The sequence below is a fragment of the Oryx dammah genome, unplaced genomic scaffold (genome assembly GCF_014754425.2).
Source record: "Oryx dammah isolate SB20612 unplaced genomic scaffold, SCBI_Odam_1.1 HiC_scaffold_25, whole genome shotgun sequence".
NCBI classification, from domain to species: Eukaryota; Metazoa; Chordata; class Mammalia; order Artiodactyla; family Bovidae; genus Oryx; species Oryx dammah.
In genome coordinates this window covers 10,356,517-10,373,392 of record NW_024070209.1, presented here as the reverse complement: position 1 = coordinate 10,373,392, position 16,876 = coordinate 10,356,517, and the positions used below count along the sequence as shown (strand labels likewise).

The window sequence follows — 16,876 nt, the reverse complement described above, 5'->3', positions numbered from 1 at the left end:
TGCATTGGAGAAGGAAATGGCAACCCACTCCAGTGTTCTTGCCTGGAAAATCCCATGGATGGAAGAGCCATGGCTGCAGTCCATGGGGTCGCTAAGAGTCAGACATGACTGAGCGACTTCCCTTTCACTTTTCACTTTCATGCATTGGAGAAGGAAATGGCAACCCACTCCAGTGTTCTTGCCTGGAGAATCCCAGGGACGGGGGAGCCTGGTGAGCTGCCGTCTATGGCATCGCACAGAGTCAGACACGACTGAAGTGACTTAGCAGCAGCAGCAGCATGTCCATTGAGTCGGTGATGCCATCTAACTGACTCATCCTCTGTGGCACGCTTCTCCTTCTGCCCTCAATCTTTCCCAGCATCAGGGTCTTTTCCAATGAGTCGGCTGTTCCCATTAAGTGGCCAAAGTATTGGAGCTTTAGCTTCAAGCAGCAGTCCTTTCAGTGCTTGAGTCAGGGTTGATTTCCCTTAGGATGGACTGGTTGGATCTCCTTGCCATCCAAGAGACTCTCAAGAGTCTTCTCCAGCACCACAGTTCAAAAGCATCAGTTCTTCGGTGCTCAGCCTTCTTTATGGTCCAACTTTTATGTCTGTAAACGACTACTGGAAAAACCATAGCTTTGACTACGGACCTTTGTCGGCAAAGTAATGTCTCTGCTTTTTAATATGCTGTCTAGGTTTATCATAGCTTTTCTTCCAAGGAGCAAGTGTCTTTTAATTTCATGGCTGCAATCACGATCTGCAGTGATTTTGGAGCCCAAGAAAATAAAATCTGTCACTGTTTCCACTTCCCTCCCCTTCTATTTGTCATGAAGTGATGAGGCTGAATGCCATGATCTTAGTTTTTTGAACGTTGAGTTTTAAGCCACCTTTTTCACTCTTCTCTTTCACCCTAATCAAGAGGCTCTTTAGTTCTTCACTTTCTGCCAGGAGGGTGGTGTCATCTGCATATCTGAGGTTATTGATATTTCTCCCAGCAGTCTTGATTCCAGCTTGTGCTTCATCCAGCCCAGCATTTCTCATGATGTACTCTGCATATAAGTTAAATAAGCAGGGTGGCAATACGCAGCCTTGACATACTCCTTTCCTGATTTGGAACCAGTCTGTTGTTCCATATCCGGTTCTAACTGTTGCTTCTTGACCTGCATACAGATTTCTCAGGAGGCAAGTGAGGTGGTCTGGTATTCCCATCTCTTGAAGAATTTTCCACAGTTTGTAGTGATCCACACAGTCAAAGGCTTTAGTGTATGTAATCAATGAAGCAGAAATAGATGTTTTTCTGGAATTCACTTGCTTTCTCTGTGATCCAACAAATGTTGGCAATTTGGTCTCTGGTCCTTCTGCCTTTTCTAAACCCAGCTTGTACCTATGGAAGTTCTCAGTTCATACTGCTGAAGCCTAGCTTGAAGGATTTTGAGCATTACCTTGCTAGCATGTGAAATGAGTGCAATTGTGTGGTAGTTTGAACGTTCTTTGGTGTTGCCCTTCTTTGAGATTGGAATGAAGACTAATTTTTCCAGTCCTGTAGCCACTCCTGAGTTTTCCAAATTTGCTGACATATTGAGTGTAGCACTTTATCCAGGTCATTAAGACCTTTTTTGTATAGTTCTTCTGTGTATACTTGCCACTTCGTCTTAATCTCTTCTGCTTCTGTTGAGTCCCCTACCTTTTGGTCCTTTGTACTTTCCATCATGCATGAAATGTTCACTTAATATCTCCAGTTTTCTTGAACAGATCTCTAGTCTTTCCCATCCTATTAATTTCCTCTATTTCTTTGCATTGTTCACTTAAGAAGAATTTCTTAGCTCTCTTTGCTATTCCCTGGAACTCTGTGTTCAGTCGGGTATATCTTTCCCTTTCTCCCTTGCTTTTTGCTTCTCTTCTTTCCTCAGCTATTTGTAAAGCCTCCTCAGACAACCACTTTGCCTTCTTGCATTTCTTTTTCTTTGGGATGGTTGATCACTGCCTCCTGTACAATGTTAAACCTCCATCCATGGTTCTTTAGGCACTCTGTCTACCAGATCTAATCCCTTGAATCTATTTGTCACCTCCATTGTATAATCATAAGGGGTTTGATTTAGGTCATACCTGGATGGCCTAGTGGTTTTCCTGATATTCTTCAATTTTAGCCTGAAATTTTGCAGTAGGTATTGTCCAGTATATTGTTTATTGGTTTAACTGCATAATATCATTTAAATATTTTAAAGTACATGTAGATTAAAAGCCAATTCACTAACTGGGAAGTGATTCAAAACATATGACTAGATGCTAACACGGGCAAAATATAAACTACAAATGGCTTATAAGCATAGAGAACAAACTAACATCATAGTGGTGAGAGATCAAACAAATTAACAACATTTTTTTTTTTTACCTACAGTTGTCAGTCATCAGGAGGCAGGATGGTATAGCATTAAGAACCTAGACTCTGGATTCAGAAGAGCTACACATGACATCTAGTGAAATGACATTATGTCAAGTAGTAGTTATCAGTTACTTAAATTCTCCAAGTTTAGAATTAATGGTAGCAATTATTTCAATCAATTTTATTTTCTTAAATATGTAGCTGGACACAGATTTACCACTTGAACCTCTCCTTCAGATTTTAGTTGTCCCTTGATTAGGAACTATGTAGTCTAATCTAAACTTTTAGTTTGGGAAAGTTTGTTTTTTCCAGTTTTACTCAGAAGTTATTGACATACATCACATCCTTAGTAACTCGGTGATGAAGAATCTGCCTGCAATACAGGAGACGCACGTTTGATCCCTGGGTCAGGAAGATCCCCTGGAGAAGGAAATGGCAGCCCACTCCAGTATTCTGTCTAGGAAATCCCAAGAACAGAGGAGCCTGGTGGGCTACAGTCCATGGGGTCTCAGGAAAGTCGGACATGACCTAGCAACTTAACAACAACAACAATGACATGCATCTCTGTGTAAGTTTAAGGTATACTGCCTGATGGTGTGATTTACATACATTGTGAAATGATTACCACAATAGGTTTAGTTAAAATCCATCATTTCCTATAGATGTATGTTTTTAAAAAATATTTATTTGATCTTTGGCTGTGCTGGGTCTTTCTTCCTGCACGCATTCTTTCTCTAGTTTTGGCAAGCCGGGTTACTCTCTAGCTGTGGTGCTCCAGCTTCTCATTGCGGTGGCTTTTGTCTTGTTGTGGCCCATGGGCTCAGTTGTCCTGTGGCATGTGGGATCTTCTGGACCAAGGATCAAACCTGTGTCCTCTGCATTGCAAGGCAGATTCTTAACCACTGATCACCAGAGAAACCCTCATATAGATATTGTTATAAAAATAAAAAATATAAAAATTCTCCTTGTGATGAGAACTCTTAGGATCTCTTATTTTAGCAAGCTTTCTATATATTATACAGCAGTGTTAACGAAAGTCTTCACTGTATATAGTACATTATGTCCCTAGGGCTTATTAATCTTATAACTAGAACTTTGTACAGTCATCCTTCATTATATGAGTAGGATTGTTTCAGGAACCCCAAGGATACCAAAATTCCCAGATGCTCTAAGTCCCTTATATGAAATGACATGGTATTTGTATATAACTTATCCTTCCATATACTTTAAATCATCTCTAGATTATTTATTTAAAATACCTAATACCATGTAAATGCTGTGTAGATAGTTATAAATACAATGTAAATGCTATGTAAATAGTTGCTAGGTGCAGGGCAAATTCATGTTTTGCTTTTTGGAATTTCCTTCCAAGTATCTTCAACCCATGGGTTGGTGAATCCTTGAATGGGGGACCAATAAATAGAAGGGCCCACTATGCCTTTTGACCATCTTCTTCCGATTCCTCCTCCCCTTCCACCCAAAGTTTTTGGTACTTAATAACACTTTTGTAGTCTTTATTCTTTACAAAAATTCAAGCTATTTGTTTTTGTGATTCTCTTGCCTTCTGCAGAAACGAAGCTGTTATCATTTCTGGAAAGAAACTTGCTGAGCAGATCAAGCAGGAAGTGCGGCAGGAGGTGGAAGAGTGGGTGGCGTCAGGCAACAAGCGGCCACACCTGAGCGTGGTTCTGGTTGGAGAGAATCCTGCAAGTCAGTCCTATGTCCTCAACAAAACCAGAGCAGCTGCCAGTGTGGGTATGTGTCACTCTCAGACCCCAACTACTGTTAAATTGAGATTTAATCTGAGGCAAACTCTACTGTAACTTACACTTCTTTTTTCTGCTTAGAAAACCTAAACAGAGGAGGCTAATGTGGTTCAACTGAATCCAAATATTTGTCAGAAAGAGATCAGGCTGTATGTTGGGGAGGAGGTTTATAGATTAGAACTGGAGGAATATGGTTGGTTTCTCGGTGTCTTCTGGAATATAATCTAAATTCTGTTACAGGCTAACTTTGATAAATGACCTTGAACACTGTTTATATCTGCTTTCCTTGAGCAATGAGTCGGTGACTAAAGTATTTGAGCATTTGGTTGAGGAGACCTCAGTGATGTGGCCTAGAATACAGTCATGGATTTGCAGGAAGTGACTCTAGCTTCCTTGAAATAGGCTGTGTTTCTCCACCAATGGGTTCCAAAGCCAATTAAATCATACAGTTCAGACCTGGTTGAAAGTTTGGATGCAGGAGCAGGTCTGAGTGATGGGGGTTTGGGTTCTAGGTCTCACTACTGCAGACTGTGTGGTCACAGAGCAGAGGTGAGTAGGCTCCGTTGTGCCCCTGCCTGCTTCTCTGTGGGTCAGTGTTCTGAGCACTGTGTGCCCATCCTTCTGAAGGCCTGTGAGACCACTGCACCATGAGCCCTTGGCATACTCTATTCTTTATCACTGAGGATTGAGGCCCCCTGCCCTCTTCGTTGAAAGACCTTTAGAGTTTCCCTAGTAGTTCTACCCGCTAATGCAGGAGACACAAGTGCAGTCCCTGATCTGGGAAGAGCCCATGTGCCATGGATCTGCTAAGCCCATGCACCACAACTGTTGAGCTTCTCCACAAGAGAAGCCTTGTTGCAATGAGCCTGTGCACTGCAGCTGGAGAGCAGACCCCACTGACCACAACTAGAGAGAAGCCCATGCAGTAACCAAGACTCAGCATGGCCAAAGTAATTATAAACAAAATTAGAAAAGTAAAACCTTTAGAACGTCTAGAAGCTAGTAAGCTGTGGCTTTCTAAGACCTTGGAATGGGAGGTAGCATGCTGTAGTGGAAAGAACATGGACTTTGGAACCGCAAGGCCTGGCTTTGTCACTAGCCAGCTTATGTTTCAGTTTCTCTGAGCCTTGTCTATAAGATGAGGTTAATGAAAATTATGTAGCATAGTACCTAGAAAGTATCAAGCTAGTACTCTTTTAGTGTTGAGAAGTTACTCAAGGTTACCTGTGAGCCTGTTCAAACTTTCCAGCTACGAGGGCAGTTGTGATGATTAAAAGCCTTGCTGATAGTGTGGCAAGCAGTGTAGCCTTGCCTCAATAAATGTCTCTATTTTATTTTATTTTTTTATTCTTTGAATGCTTTTGCCTAAAATTTTTTAAGAAGTTTTTTTTTTTTTTTTTTTTTTATTTTATTTTTTTTTTTTTTAAGAAGTTTTAATTGGAGTATAATTCTTTCTACAGTGTTGTATTCCTTTCTTGTTATAGCAAAGTGAATCAGTCATTGTTCTCCAGTCACCAGTCTTGCCTGACTCTTTGCAACTCCATGGACTGCAGCACTCCAGGCCTCCCTGTCCCTCACCATCTCCCAGAGTTTGCCCAACTTCATGTCCATTGAATCAGTGATGCCATCCAACCATCTCATCCTTTTTCGCCCTCTTCTCCTCCTGCCCTCAATCTTTTCCAGCATCAGGGTCTTTTTCAATGAGTCAGCTGCTTGCGTCAGGTGGCCAAAGTATTGGAGCTTCAGCATCAGTCCTTCCAATGAGTATTCAGGGTTGATTTCCTTTAAGATTGACTGGTCTGATTTCCTTGTTTTCCAAGGGCCTTTGAGTCTTCTCCAGCACCACATTTTGAAGGCATCAGTTCTTTGGCACTCTGCCTTCTTTATTGTCCAGCTCTCATGTCTCTTCATGACTACTGGAAAGACCATAGCCTTGACTATATAGACCTTTGTCAGCAAACTGATGTCTTTGCTTTTTAACACACTGTCTAGGTTTATCATAGCTTTCCTGCCAAAAAATAGTAGTCTTTTAATTTTATGGCTGCAGTCACCATCCGCTGTGATTTTAGAGCCCAAGAAGAGGAAATCTGTCACTGCTTCCATCTTCTCCCCTTCTCTTTGCCATGAAGTAATGGGACTGGATGCCATGATCTTAATTTTTTTAAATATTGAGTTTTAAGCTGGCTTTTTTACTCTTCTCCTTCACCCTCATCAAGAGGCTCTTTAGTTCCTCTTTGCTTTCTGCAATTTAAGTGGTATCATCCACATATCGGAAGTTGTTGATATTTCTCCCGGCAATCTTGATTCCAGCTTGTGCTTCATCCAGCCTGGCATTTTGCATAATGCACTCTGTGTATAAGTTAAATAAAAGGGTGACAATAAATAGCCTGTCATACTCCTTTCTCAGTCCTGAACCAGTCACTTGTTCCATGTCTGGTTCAAACTGTTGCTTCTTGATCGGAGTACAGATTTCTCAGGAGGCAGGTAAGATGTTTTGGTATTCCCATCTCTTTAAGAGTTTTCTACAATTTGTTATGATTCATGGGGTTACAAAGAGTTGGACACGACTGAGCGACTGAACTGAACTGAACACAGTCAAAGGCTTTAGCGTAGTTAATGAAGCAGAGATAGATTTTTTCTGGAATTCCCCTGCCTTCTCTATGATCCAGTGAATGTTGGCAGTTTGATCTCTGGTTCCTTTGCCTTTTCTAAACCCAGCCTGAACATCTGAAAGTTCTCGGTTCATATAGTGCTGAAGCCTAGCTTAGAAGATTTTGAGCATAACCTTACTAGCATGGGAAGTGAATGCAACTGTCCAGTAATTTGAGCATTCTTTAGTACTGCCCTTCTTGGGAATTGGGATGAATATTGGCCTTTTCCGGTCTGTGGCCCCTGCTGGGCTTTCTAAATTTGCTGACATATTGAGTGCAGCACTTTAATAGCATCATCTTTGAGGATTTTAAATAGTTCTGCTGGAATTCTATCACCTCTATTAGCTTTATGGGCAGCAGTGCTTCCTAAGGCCCACTTGACTTCACATTCCAGGATATCTGGCTCTGAGTGATAGACTACGCCGTTGTGGTTACCTGGGTCATTAAGACCTTTATTGTACAGTTCTTCAGTGTATTTTTTCCATCTCTTCTTGATCTTGTCTGCTTCTATTAGGTCTTTACCATTTCTGTCCTTTATTGTGGCCATCTTTGAATTGAAATGTTCCTTGATATTTCTAATTTTCTTGAAGAGATCTCTAGTCTTACCCTTTCTGTTGTTTTCCTCTGTTTCTTTGCATTGTTCATTGAAGAAGGCCTTCTTGTCCCTCCTTGCTATGCTCTGGAACTCTGCATTTAGTTGGTATACCTTTCCCTTTCTCCCTTGTTTTTTGCTTCCCTTCTTTCCTCAGCTATTTGTAGAGCTGTCATATGTATACATATATCCTCTCTTTTTTGGGTTTCCTTCCCATTTAGGTCACCCAGAGCATTAAGTAGAGTTCCCTGTGCTATACAGTTGTTCTGGTTGTTGTTTAGTCACCAAGTCGTATCTGACTGTTCGCAACCCTGTGGACTGGAACACACCAGGCTCCTCTCTCCATGGAATTTCCAAGGCAAGAATTCTGGAGTGGGTTGCCATTTTCTTCTCCAGGGGATCTTCCCTACCCTGGTGTCAAACCCACATCTTTTGATTTGGCAGGTGGATTCTTTACCACTGAACCACTAGGGAAGCCCTGTGCTATATGGTAGGTTCTCATTCAGTATCTCTTTTATACAGACCACCTTACTTGCCTCCTGATAAATCTGTATGCAGGTCAAAAAGCAACAGTTAGAACCAGACATGGAACAAGTGACTGTTTCCAAGTTGGGAAAGGAGTATGACAAGGCGGTATATTGTCACCCTGCTTATTTAACTTATATGCAAAGTACATCATGTGAAATGCCAGACTGGATGAAGCACAAGCTGGAATCAAGATTCAGTTCAGTTCAGTTCAATGGCTCAGTCGTGTCCAACTCTTTGCGACCCCATGAATTGCAGCACGCCAGGCCTCCCTGTCCATCACCAACTACCGAAGTTCACTCAAACTCATGTCATTTGAGTCGGTGATGCCATCCAGTCATCTCATCCTTTGTTGTCCCCTTCTCCTCCTGCCCCCTATCCCTCCCAGCATCAGAGTCTTTTCCAATGAGTCAGCTCTTCGCATGAGGTGGCCAAAGTACTAGAGTTTCAGCTTTAGCATCATTTCTTCCAAAGAAAACCCAGGGCTGATCTCCTTCAGAATGGACTGGTTGGATCTCCTTGCAGTCCAAGGGACTCTCAAGAGTCTTCTCCAACACCACAGTTCAGAAGCATCAATTCTTCGGCGCTCAGCCTTCTTCACAGTCCAACTCTCACATCCATACATGACCACTGGAAAAACCATAGCCTTGACTGGAAGGACCTTAGTTGGCAAAATAATGTCTCTGCTTTTGAATATACTATCTAGGTTGGTCATAACTTTTCTTCCAAGGAGTAAAGTGAAGTCGCTCAGTCGTTTCCGATTCTTTGTGACCCCGTGGACTATAGCCCACCAGGCTCCTCCGTCCATGGGATTCTCCAGGCAAGAATATGAGAGGTTTGCCATGCCCTGCTCCAGGGGTCTTCCCAACTCAGGGATCGAATCCATGTCTCTTACATCTCTTGGGTTGACAGGCAAGTTCTTTACCACTAGGGCCACCTGGGAAGCCCACCTATTGTAAAGAGTGCTGCATTTGGTCACATTGTAAATAGTGTATCTTTTGGAATTATGCCCAGGAATGGAATTGCTGGATCATATGGTAGTTCTATATTTAGTTTTTTAAGGAACCACCACCATATTCTCCATAGTGGCTGCACCAATCCATATTCCCACTAAAAATGTAAGAGGGTTCTGTTTTCTTCACACCCTCTCTAGCATTTATTGTTTGTAGCTCTTCTGATGATGGCCATTCTGACCAGTGTGAGGTGATACCTCATTGTAGTTTTTAATCTGCATTTCTCTAAAAACTAATGATGTTGCAATTCATGGGGTTGCAAAGAGTTGGACATGACTGAGCAACTGAACTGAACTGAATTGAACTTGGCTATCTTTGTTTCTTTGGCCTTGGAATGTGGAATGAAGCAGGGCAAAGACTAATAGAGTTTTGCCAAGAAAATGCACTGGTCATAGCAAACACCCTCTTCCAACAACACAAGAGAAGACTCTACACATGGACATCACCAGATGGTCAACACTGAAATCAGATTGATTATATTCTTTGCAGCCAAAGATGGAGAAGCTCTATACAGTCAGCAAAAACAAGACCGGGAGCTGACTGTGGTTCAGATCATGAACTCCTTATTGCCAAATTCAGACTTAAATTGAAAAAAGTAGGGAAAACCACTAGACCATTTAGGTATGACCTAAATCAAATCCCTTATGATTATACAGTGGAAGTGAGAAATAGATTTAAGGGCCTAGATCTGATAGATAGAGTGCCTGATGAACTATGGAATGAGGTTCATGACATTGTACAGGAGACAGGGATCAAGACCATCCCCATGGAAAAGAAATGTAAAAAAGCAAAATGGCTGTCTGGGGAGGCCTTACAAATAGCTGTGAAAAGAAGAGAGGCGAAAAGCCAAGGAGAAAAGGAAAGATATAAGCATCTGAATGCAGAGTTCCAAAGAATAGCAAGAAGAGATAAGAAAGCCTTCTTCAGCAATCAATGCAAAGAAATAGAGGGAAACAACAGAATGGGAAAGACTAGAGATCTCTTCAAGAAAATTAGAGATAGCAAGGGAACATTTCATGCAAAGATGGGCTCGATAAAGTACAGAAATGGTATGGACCTAACAGAAGCAGAAGATATTAAGAAGAGATGGCAAGAATACACGGAAGAACTGTACAAAAAAGATCTTCACGACCCAGATAATCACGATGGTGTGATCACTCATCTAGAACCAGACATCTTGGAATGTGAAGTCAAGTGGGCCTTAGAAAGCATCACTATGAACAAAGCTCGTGGAGGTGATGGAATTCCAGTAGAGCTCTTTCAAATCCTGAAAGATGATGCTGTGAAAGCGCTGCACTCAATATGCCAGCACATTTGGAAAACTCAGCAGTGGCCACAGGACTGGAATAGGTCAGTTTTCATTCCAGTTCCAAAGAAAGGCAATGCCAAAGAATGCTCAAACTACCGCACAATTGCACTCATCTCACACACTAGTAAAGTAATGCTCAAAATACTCCAAGCCAGGCTTCAGCAATATGTGAACCATGAACTTCCTGATGTTCAAGCTGGTTTTAGAAAAGGCAGAGGAACCAGAGATAAATTGCCAACATCCACTGGATCATGGAAAAAGCAAGAGAGTTCCAGAAAAACATCTATTTCTGCTTTATTGACTATGCCAAAGCCTTTGACTGTGTGGATCACAATAAACTGTGGAAAATTCTGAAAGAGATGGGAATACCAGACCACCTGACCTGCCTCTTGAGAAACCTATATGCAGGTCAGGAAGCAACAGTTAGAACTGGACATGGAACAACAGACTAGTTCCAAATAGGAAAAGGAGTACGTCAAGGCTGTATATTGTCACCCTGCTTATTTAACTTCTATGCAGAGTACATCATGAGAAACGTTGGACTGGAAGAAACAAGCTGGAATCAAGATTGCCGGGAGAAATATCAATAACCTCAGATATGCAGATGGAACCACCCTTATGGCAGAAAGTGAAGAGGAACTAAAGAGACTCTTGATGAAAGTGAAAGAGGAGAGTGAAAAAGTTGGCTTAAAGCTCAACATTCAGAAAACGAAGATCACGGCATCTGGGCCCATCACTTCATGCCAAATAGATGGGGAAACAGTGGAAACAGTGTCAGAATTTATTTTGGGGGGCTCCAAAATCACTGCAGATGGTGACTGCAGCCATGAAATTAAAAGACTCTTACTCTTTGGAAGAAAAGTTATGACCAACCTAGATAGCATATTCAAAAGCAGAGACATTACTTTGCCGACTAAGGTCCATCTAGTCAAGGCTATGGTTTTTCCAGTGGTCATGTATGGATGTGAGAGTTGGACTGTGAAGAAGGCTGAGCGCCGAAGAATTGATGCTTTTGAACTGTGGTGTTGGAGAAGACTCTTGAGAGTCCCTTGGACTGCAAGGAGATCCAACCAGTCCATTCTGAAGGAGATCAGCCCTGGGATTTCTTTGGAAGGAATGATGCTAAAGCTGAAACTCCAGTACTTTGTCCACCTCATGCGAAGGTTTGACTCATTGGAAAAGACTCTGATGCTGGGAGGGATAGGGGGCAGGAGGAGAAGGGGACGACAGGATGAGATGACTGGATGGCATCACGGACTCGATGGACGTGAGTCTGAGTGAACTCCGGGAGTTGGTGACGGACAGGGAGGCCTGGAGTGCTGCAATTCATGGGGTCGCAAAGAGTCGGACACGACTGAGTGACTGAACTGAAATGAACTGATCTTTATTTCTTCTTTGAAGAAATGTCTCTTTAGGTCTTCAGCCCGTTCTGTGATTGGGTTGTTTGTTTTTTTGATGTTAGGCTGCAGGAGCTGTTTGTATATTTGGAGATATAACCCCATGTCAGTTGCTTCATTTTTCTCCTGTTGTGAAGGTTGTCTTTTCAGTTTTTATGGTTTCCTTTGCTGTTAAAAGCTTTTGAGTTTAATTAGGTCCCATTTGTTTATTTTTGCTTTTTATTTTCATTACTCTAGGAGGTGGGTCATAAAAGATCTTGCTTTGATTTATGTCAGTGTTCTGCGTATGTTTTCTTCTAAGAGTTTCATAGCGTCTGGCCTTACATTTAGGTCTTTAACCATTTTGAGTTTATTTGGGTCTGGTGTTAGGGAGTGTTCTAATTTCATTCTTTTACATGTAGCTGTCCAGCTTTCCCAGCACCACTTACTGAAGAGACCGTCTTTTCTCCATTGTATATTGTTTGTTCCTTTGTCAGTAGGTGACCATAGGTGCATGGCTTTATCCCTGGGCTTTCTAGCCTCTTCCATTGATCTATGTTTCTGTTTTTGTGCCAATACCATACATAGTATCTTGGTTATGATAGCTTTGTTTATATTCTGAAGTCAGGGAGCCTGATTCCTCCCACTCTGTTTTTCTAAAGATAGCTTTGGCTCTTCAGGGTCTTTGTTTCTATACAAATTGTAAAATTTGTTCTAATCCTGTGAAAAATGCCATTGGTAATTTAAAAGAAATTTCATTGAATCTGTGTATTGCTTTGGAAAGTATAGTTATTTTTACCATATTGATTCTTCCATCCCAGGATCATGGTATGTCTCTCTGTTTGTGTGTTATTTGGTTTCTTTCATCAGAATTGTGTAGTTTTCTGAGTACAAGTCTTTGCCTCCTTATGTAGGTTTATTCCTGGGTGTTTTATTCTTTTTGTTGCAGTGGTAAATGGGATTGTTTTCTTAATTTCTCTTTCTGAACTTTTTATTATTTTTTTAAAAAATATAAATTTATTTATTTTAATTGGAGGTTAATTACTTTACAATATTGTATTGGTTTTGCCATACATCAACATGAATCCGCCACAGGTATACACATGTTCCCCATCCTGAACCCTGCTCCCTCCTCCCTCCCCATACCATCCTCTGGGTCATCTCAGTGCACCAACCCCAAGCATCCAGTATCATGCATTGAACCTTATGACCCAGCAATCCCACTGCTGGGCATACACACCAAGGAAACCAGAATTGAAAGAGACACATGTACCCCAATGTTCATCGCAGCACTGTTTATAATAGCCAGGACATGGAAACAACCTAGATGTCCATCAGCAGATGAGTGGATAAGAAAGCTGTGGTACATATACACAATGGAGTATTATTCAGCCATTAAAAAGAATGCATTTGAATCAGTTCTAATGAGGTGGATGAACTGGAGCCTATTATCCAGAGTGAAGTAAGCCAGAAAGAAAAACACCAATATAGTATACTAATGCATATATATGAAATTTAGAAAGATGGTAATGATAACCCTGTATGCGAGACAGCAAAAGAGACACAGATGTATAGAACAATCTTTTGGACTCTGTGGGAGAGGGAGAGGGTGGGATGATTTGGGAGAATGGCATTGAAACATGTATAATATCATATAAGAAATGAATCGCCAGTCCAGGTTCGATGCATGAACTTTTTACTAGTGTATAGGAAAGCAAGAGATTTTGGCGCATTACTTTTGTATCCTGCAACTTGGCCAAATTCATTGATTAGTACCAGTAATTTTCTGGTGACCTGTTTATGATTTTCTATGTATAGATTCATGTCATCTGCAAACAATGACAGTTTTACTTCTCTTTCAGTTGTGTTCCTTTTATTTCTTTTTCTTCTCTGATAGCCATGGCTGCATCTTCCAAAGTTATGTTAAATAATAGCAGTGAGAGTGGACATCTGAGTCTTGTTCCAATCTTAGAGGAAATGCTTTCAGTTTTTCACCATGAGAAAGATGTTGGCTGTGCGTTTGTTGTATATAACCTTTATTATGTTGAGGTAAATTCCTTCCATGCCCACTTTCTGGAGAGTTTTTATCATAAATGGGTGTTAAGTTCTTTCAAAAGTCCTTTCTGCATCTATTGAGACGATTATAGTTTTTATCTTTCAATTTGTTAATATGATGTATCACATTGATTGATTTGCATATATTGAAGAATCCTTGCATCCCTGGAATAAAATCCACTTGCTCATGATGTATGATCCTTTTAATGTGTTATTGGATTGTTTACTGGTATTTTGATCTATGTTCATCAGTGGTATTGGTCTGTAATTTTGTTTTTTATGTAATATCTTTGTCTGGTTTTGGTATCAGGGTGATGGTGGCCTCATATAGTAATTTTGGCAGTTTTTATTCTTCTGCAGTATTTTGGAAGAGTTTGAGAAGGATGGGTGTTATCAAACACTAGTGTTTGATAAATTTCACCTGTGAAGCCATCTGGTCCTGGACTTTTGTTTATTGGAAGATTTTTAATCATATTTTCTTTTTTTTTTTTAATCATATTTTCAATTTCATTACTTGTGCTTGGTCTGTTATTTTTTCTATTTCTTCCTGGTTTGGTCTTGGAGAGTTGTGCCTTTCTAAGAATTTGTCCATTTCTTTTGAGTTGTCCACTTAATTGGCATATACTGCTTGTAGTAGTCTCTTATGATTGTTTGTATTTATGTGGTGTCAGTTGTAATTTTTCCTTTTCTCATTTCTAATTTTATTCACTTGAGTCCTCTACCTTTTTTTTCTTTGAGTCTAGCTAAAAGTTTATCAATTTTGTTTATCTTCTCAAAGAGCCAACTTTTAGTTTTATTGATATTTGCATTTGTTTTCTTCATTTCTATTGCATTTATTGCTTCTGTGATTTTTATGATTTATTTCCTTCTGCTAACTTTGGGTTTTGTTTGTTCTTCTTTCTCTAGTTGCTGTAGGTGTAAGTTAGGTTGTTTGAGATTCTTCTTATTTCTTGAGGTATGGTTGTATCGCTATAAACTTCCCTCTTAGAACAGCTTTTGCTGTATCCCGTAGGTTTTGGGTCACTGCGTTTTCATTGTCATTTGTTTCTATGTATTTTTTAATCTCCTCTTTGGTTTCTTCAGTGATCTCTTGGTTATTTTGTACCATATTGTTTATCTTCCATGTGTTTGAATTTTTTACAGGTTTTTTTTTTTTCTGTAATTGATTTCTAATCTCATAGCATTGTGGTCAGAAAAGATTCTTGATGCCATTTAAACTTTCTTGAATTTATTGAGGTTTGATTAGTGTCCCAAGATGTGATCTATCCTGGAGAATGTTCTGTGTGCACTTGAGAAGAAAGTGTATTCTGCAGCTTTTGGATGGAATGTCCTGTAAGTATCAAGTCTCTCTGGCCTAATGTGTCATTTAAAGTTGTGTTTCCTTATTAGTTTCTGTCTGGATGATCTGCCCATTGGTGTAAGTAAGATGTTAAAGTCCCCTATGTTACTTTCAATTTCCCCTTGTATGGCTGTTAGCATTTGCCTTATGTATTGAAGTGCTCCTCTGTTGGGGGCATAGATACTTATAATTGTTATATCTTCTTGGATTGATCTCTTGATCATTATGTAGTATCCTTGTTTGTCTCTTTTGTCTTACATGATAATTGCAACTCCAGCCTTCTTTTGATTTCCATTTGCACGGGATATCTTTTTCCGTTCCCTCACTTTCAATCTGTATGTGTCCCTAGGTCTGAAGTGCGTCTATTGTAGATAGCATATTCAGTTCAATTCAGTGGCTCAGTCGTGTCCAACTCTTTGTTACCCCATGAATCACAGCACGCCAGGCCTCCCTGTCCATCACCAACTCCCAGAGTTTACTCAAACTCATGTTTGTTGAGTCAGTGATGCCATCCAACCATCTCATCCTCTGTTGTCCCCTTCTCCTTCCACCTTCAATCTTTCCCAGCATCAGGGTCTTTTCCAATGAGTCAGTTCTTCATATCAGGTGGCCAAAGTATTGGAGTTTCAGCATCAGTCCTTCCAATGAATGTTCAGGACTGATTTCCTTTAGGATGGACTGGTTGGATCTCCTTGCAGTCCAAGGGACTCTTCAAGAGTCTGCTCCAACACCACAGTTCAAAGCATCAGTTCTTTGGCACTCAGCTTTCTTTATAGTGTAACTCTCACATCCATACATGACTACTGGAACAACCATAGCTTTGACTAGATGGAACTTTGTTGGCAAAGTAATGTCTCTGCTTTTTAATATGCCGTCTAGGTTGGTCATGACTTTTTTTCCAAGGAGCAAGTGTCTTTTAATTTCATGGCTGCAGTCACCACTGAAGTGATTTTGGAGCCCAGAAAAATAAAGTCTGTCCCTGTTTCCATTGTTTCCCCATCTATTTGCCATGAAATGATGGGACCATATGCTATGATCTTAGTTTTCTGAATGTTGAGTTTTAAGCCAACTTTTTCACTCTCCTCTTTCACTTTCATCAAGAGGCTCTTTAGTTCTTCTTTGCTTTCTGCCATGAGGGTGGTGTCATCTGCATATCTGAGGTTATTGATATTTCTCCCAGGAATCCTGATTCTAGCTTGTGCTTCATCCAGCCCATCATTTCTCATGATGTACTCTGCATGTAAGTTAAAGAAGCAGGGTGACAATATACAGCCTTGATGTACTCCTTTCCCAATTTGGAACCAGTCTTTTGTTCCATGTGCAGTTCTAACTGTTGCTTCTTAACCTGCATAGAGATTTCTTAAGAGGCAGGTCAGGTGGTCTGGTATTCCCATCTCTTTAAGAATTTTGCACAGTTTGTTGTGATCCACACAGTCAAAGGCTTTGGTGTAGTCAATAAGACAGAAGTAGATGTTTTTTTGGAACTCTCTTGCTTTTTCGATGCTCCAACGGATGTTAGCAATTTGATTTCTGGTTCCTCTGCCTTTTCTAAACCAGTGTGAACATCTGGAAGTTCACGATTCACGTACTGTTAAAGCCTGGCTTGGAGAATTTTGAGCTTTACTTTGCTAGCGTGTGAGATGACTGCAACTGTGGGATAGTTTGAGTATTCTTTGGCATATAAATGGGTCTTATTTTTGTATACATTCTAGTCAGTCTGTATGTTTTGGTTGGAACATTTAATCCATTTACATTTAAGGTAAATATCAATATGTATGTTTCTGTGACCATTTTCTTAATTGTTTGGGGTTTTATTTATTTCGGCTACGCTGGGTCATCATTGCTACGTTCAGGCTTTCTTTAGCTGTGGTGCATGGGGGCTACTC

At 40.5% G+C, this 16,876-nt stretch overlaps 1 protein-coding gene across 2 annotated transcripts in view; it reads left to right on the top strand.

Moving 5' to 3' along the window:
* The window catches only part of MTHFD2 (methylenetetrahydrofolate dehydrogenase (NADP+ dependent) 2, methenyltetrahydrofolate cyclohydrolase), a 32,432-nt gene that overhangs the window by 5,949 nt on the left and 9,607 nt on the right, over positions 1–16,876 (top strand). For both annotated transcript variants that reach the window (XM_040223886.1, XM_040223887.1), the window contains exon 2: positions 3,935–4,119. In XM_040223886.1, the coding sequence (XP_040079820.1) occupies positions 3,935–4,119 (185 nt within the window). The remainder of the gene's footprint in view (positions 1–3,934; positions 4,120–16,876) is intronic.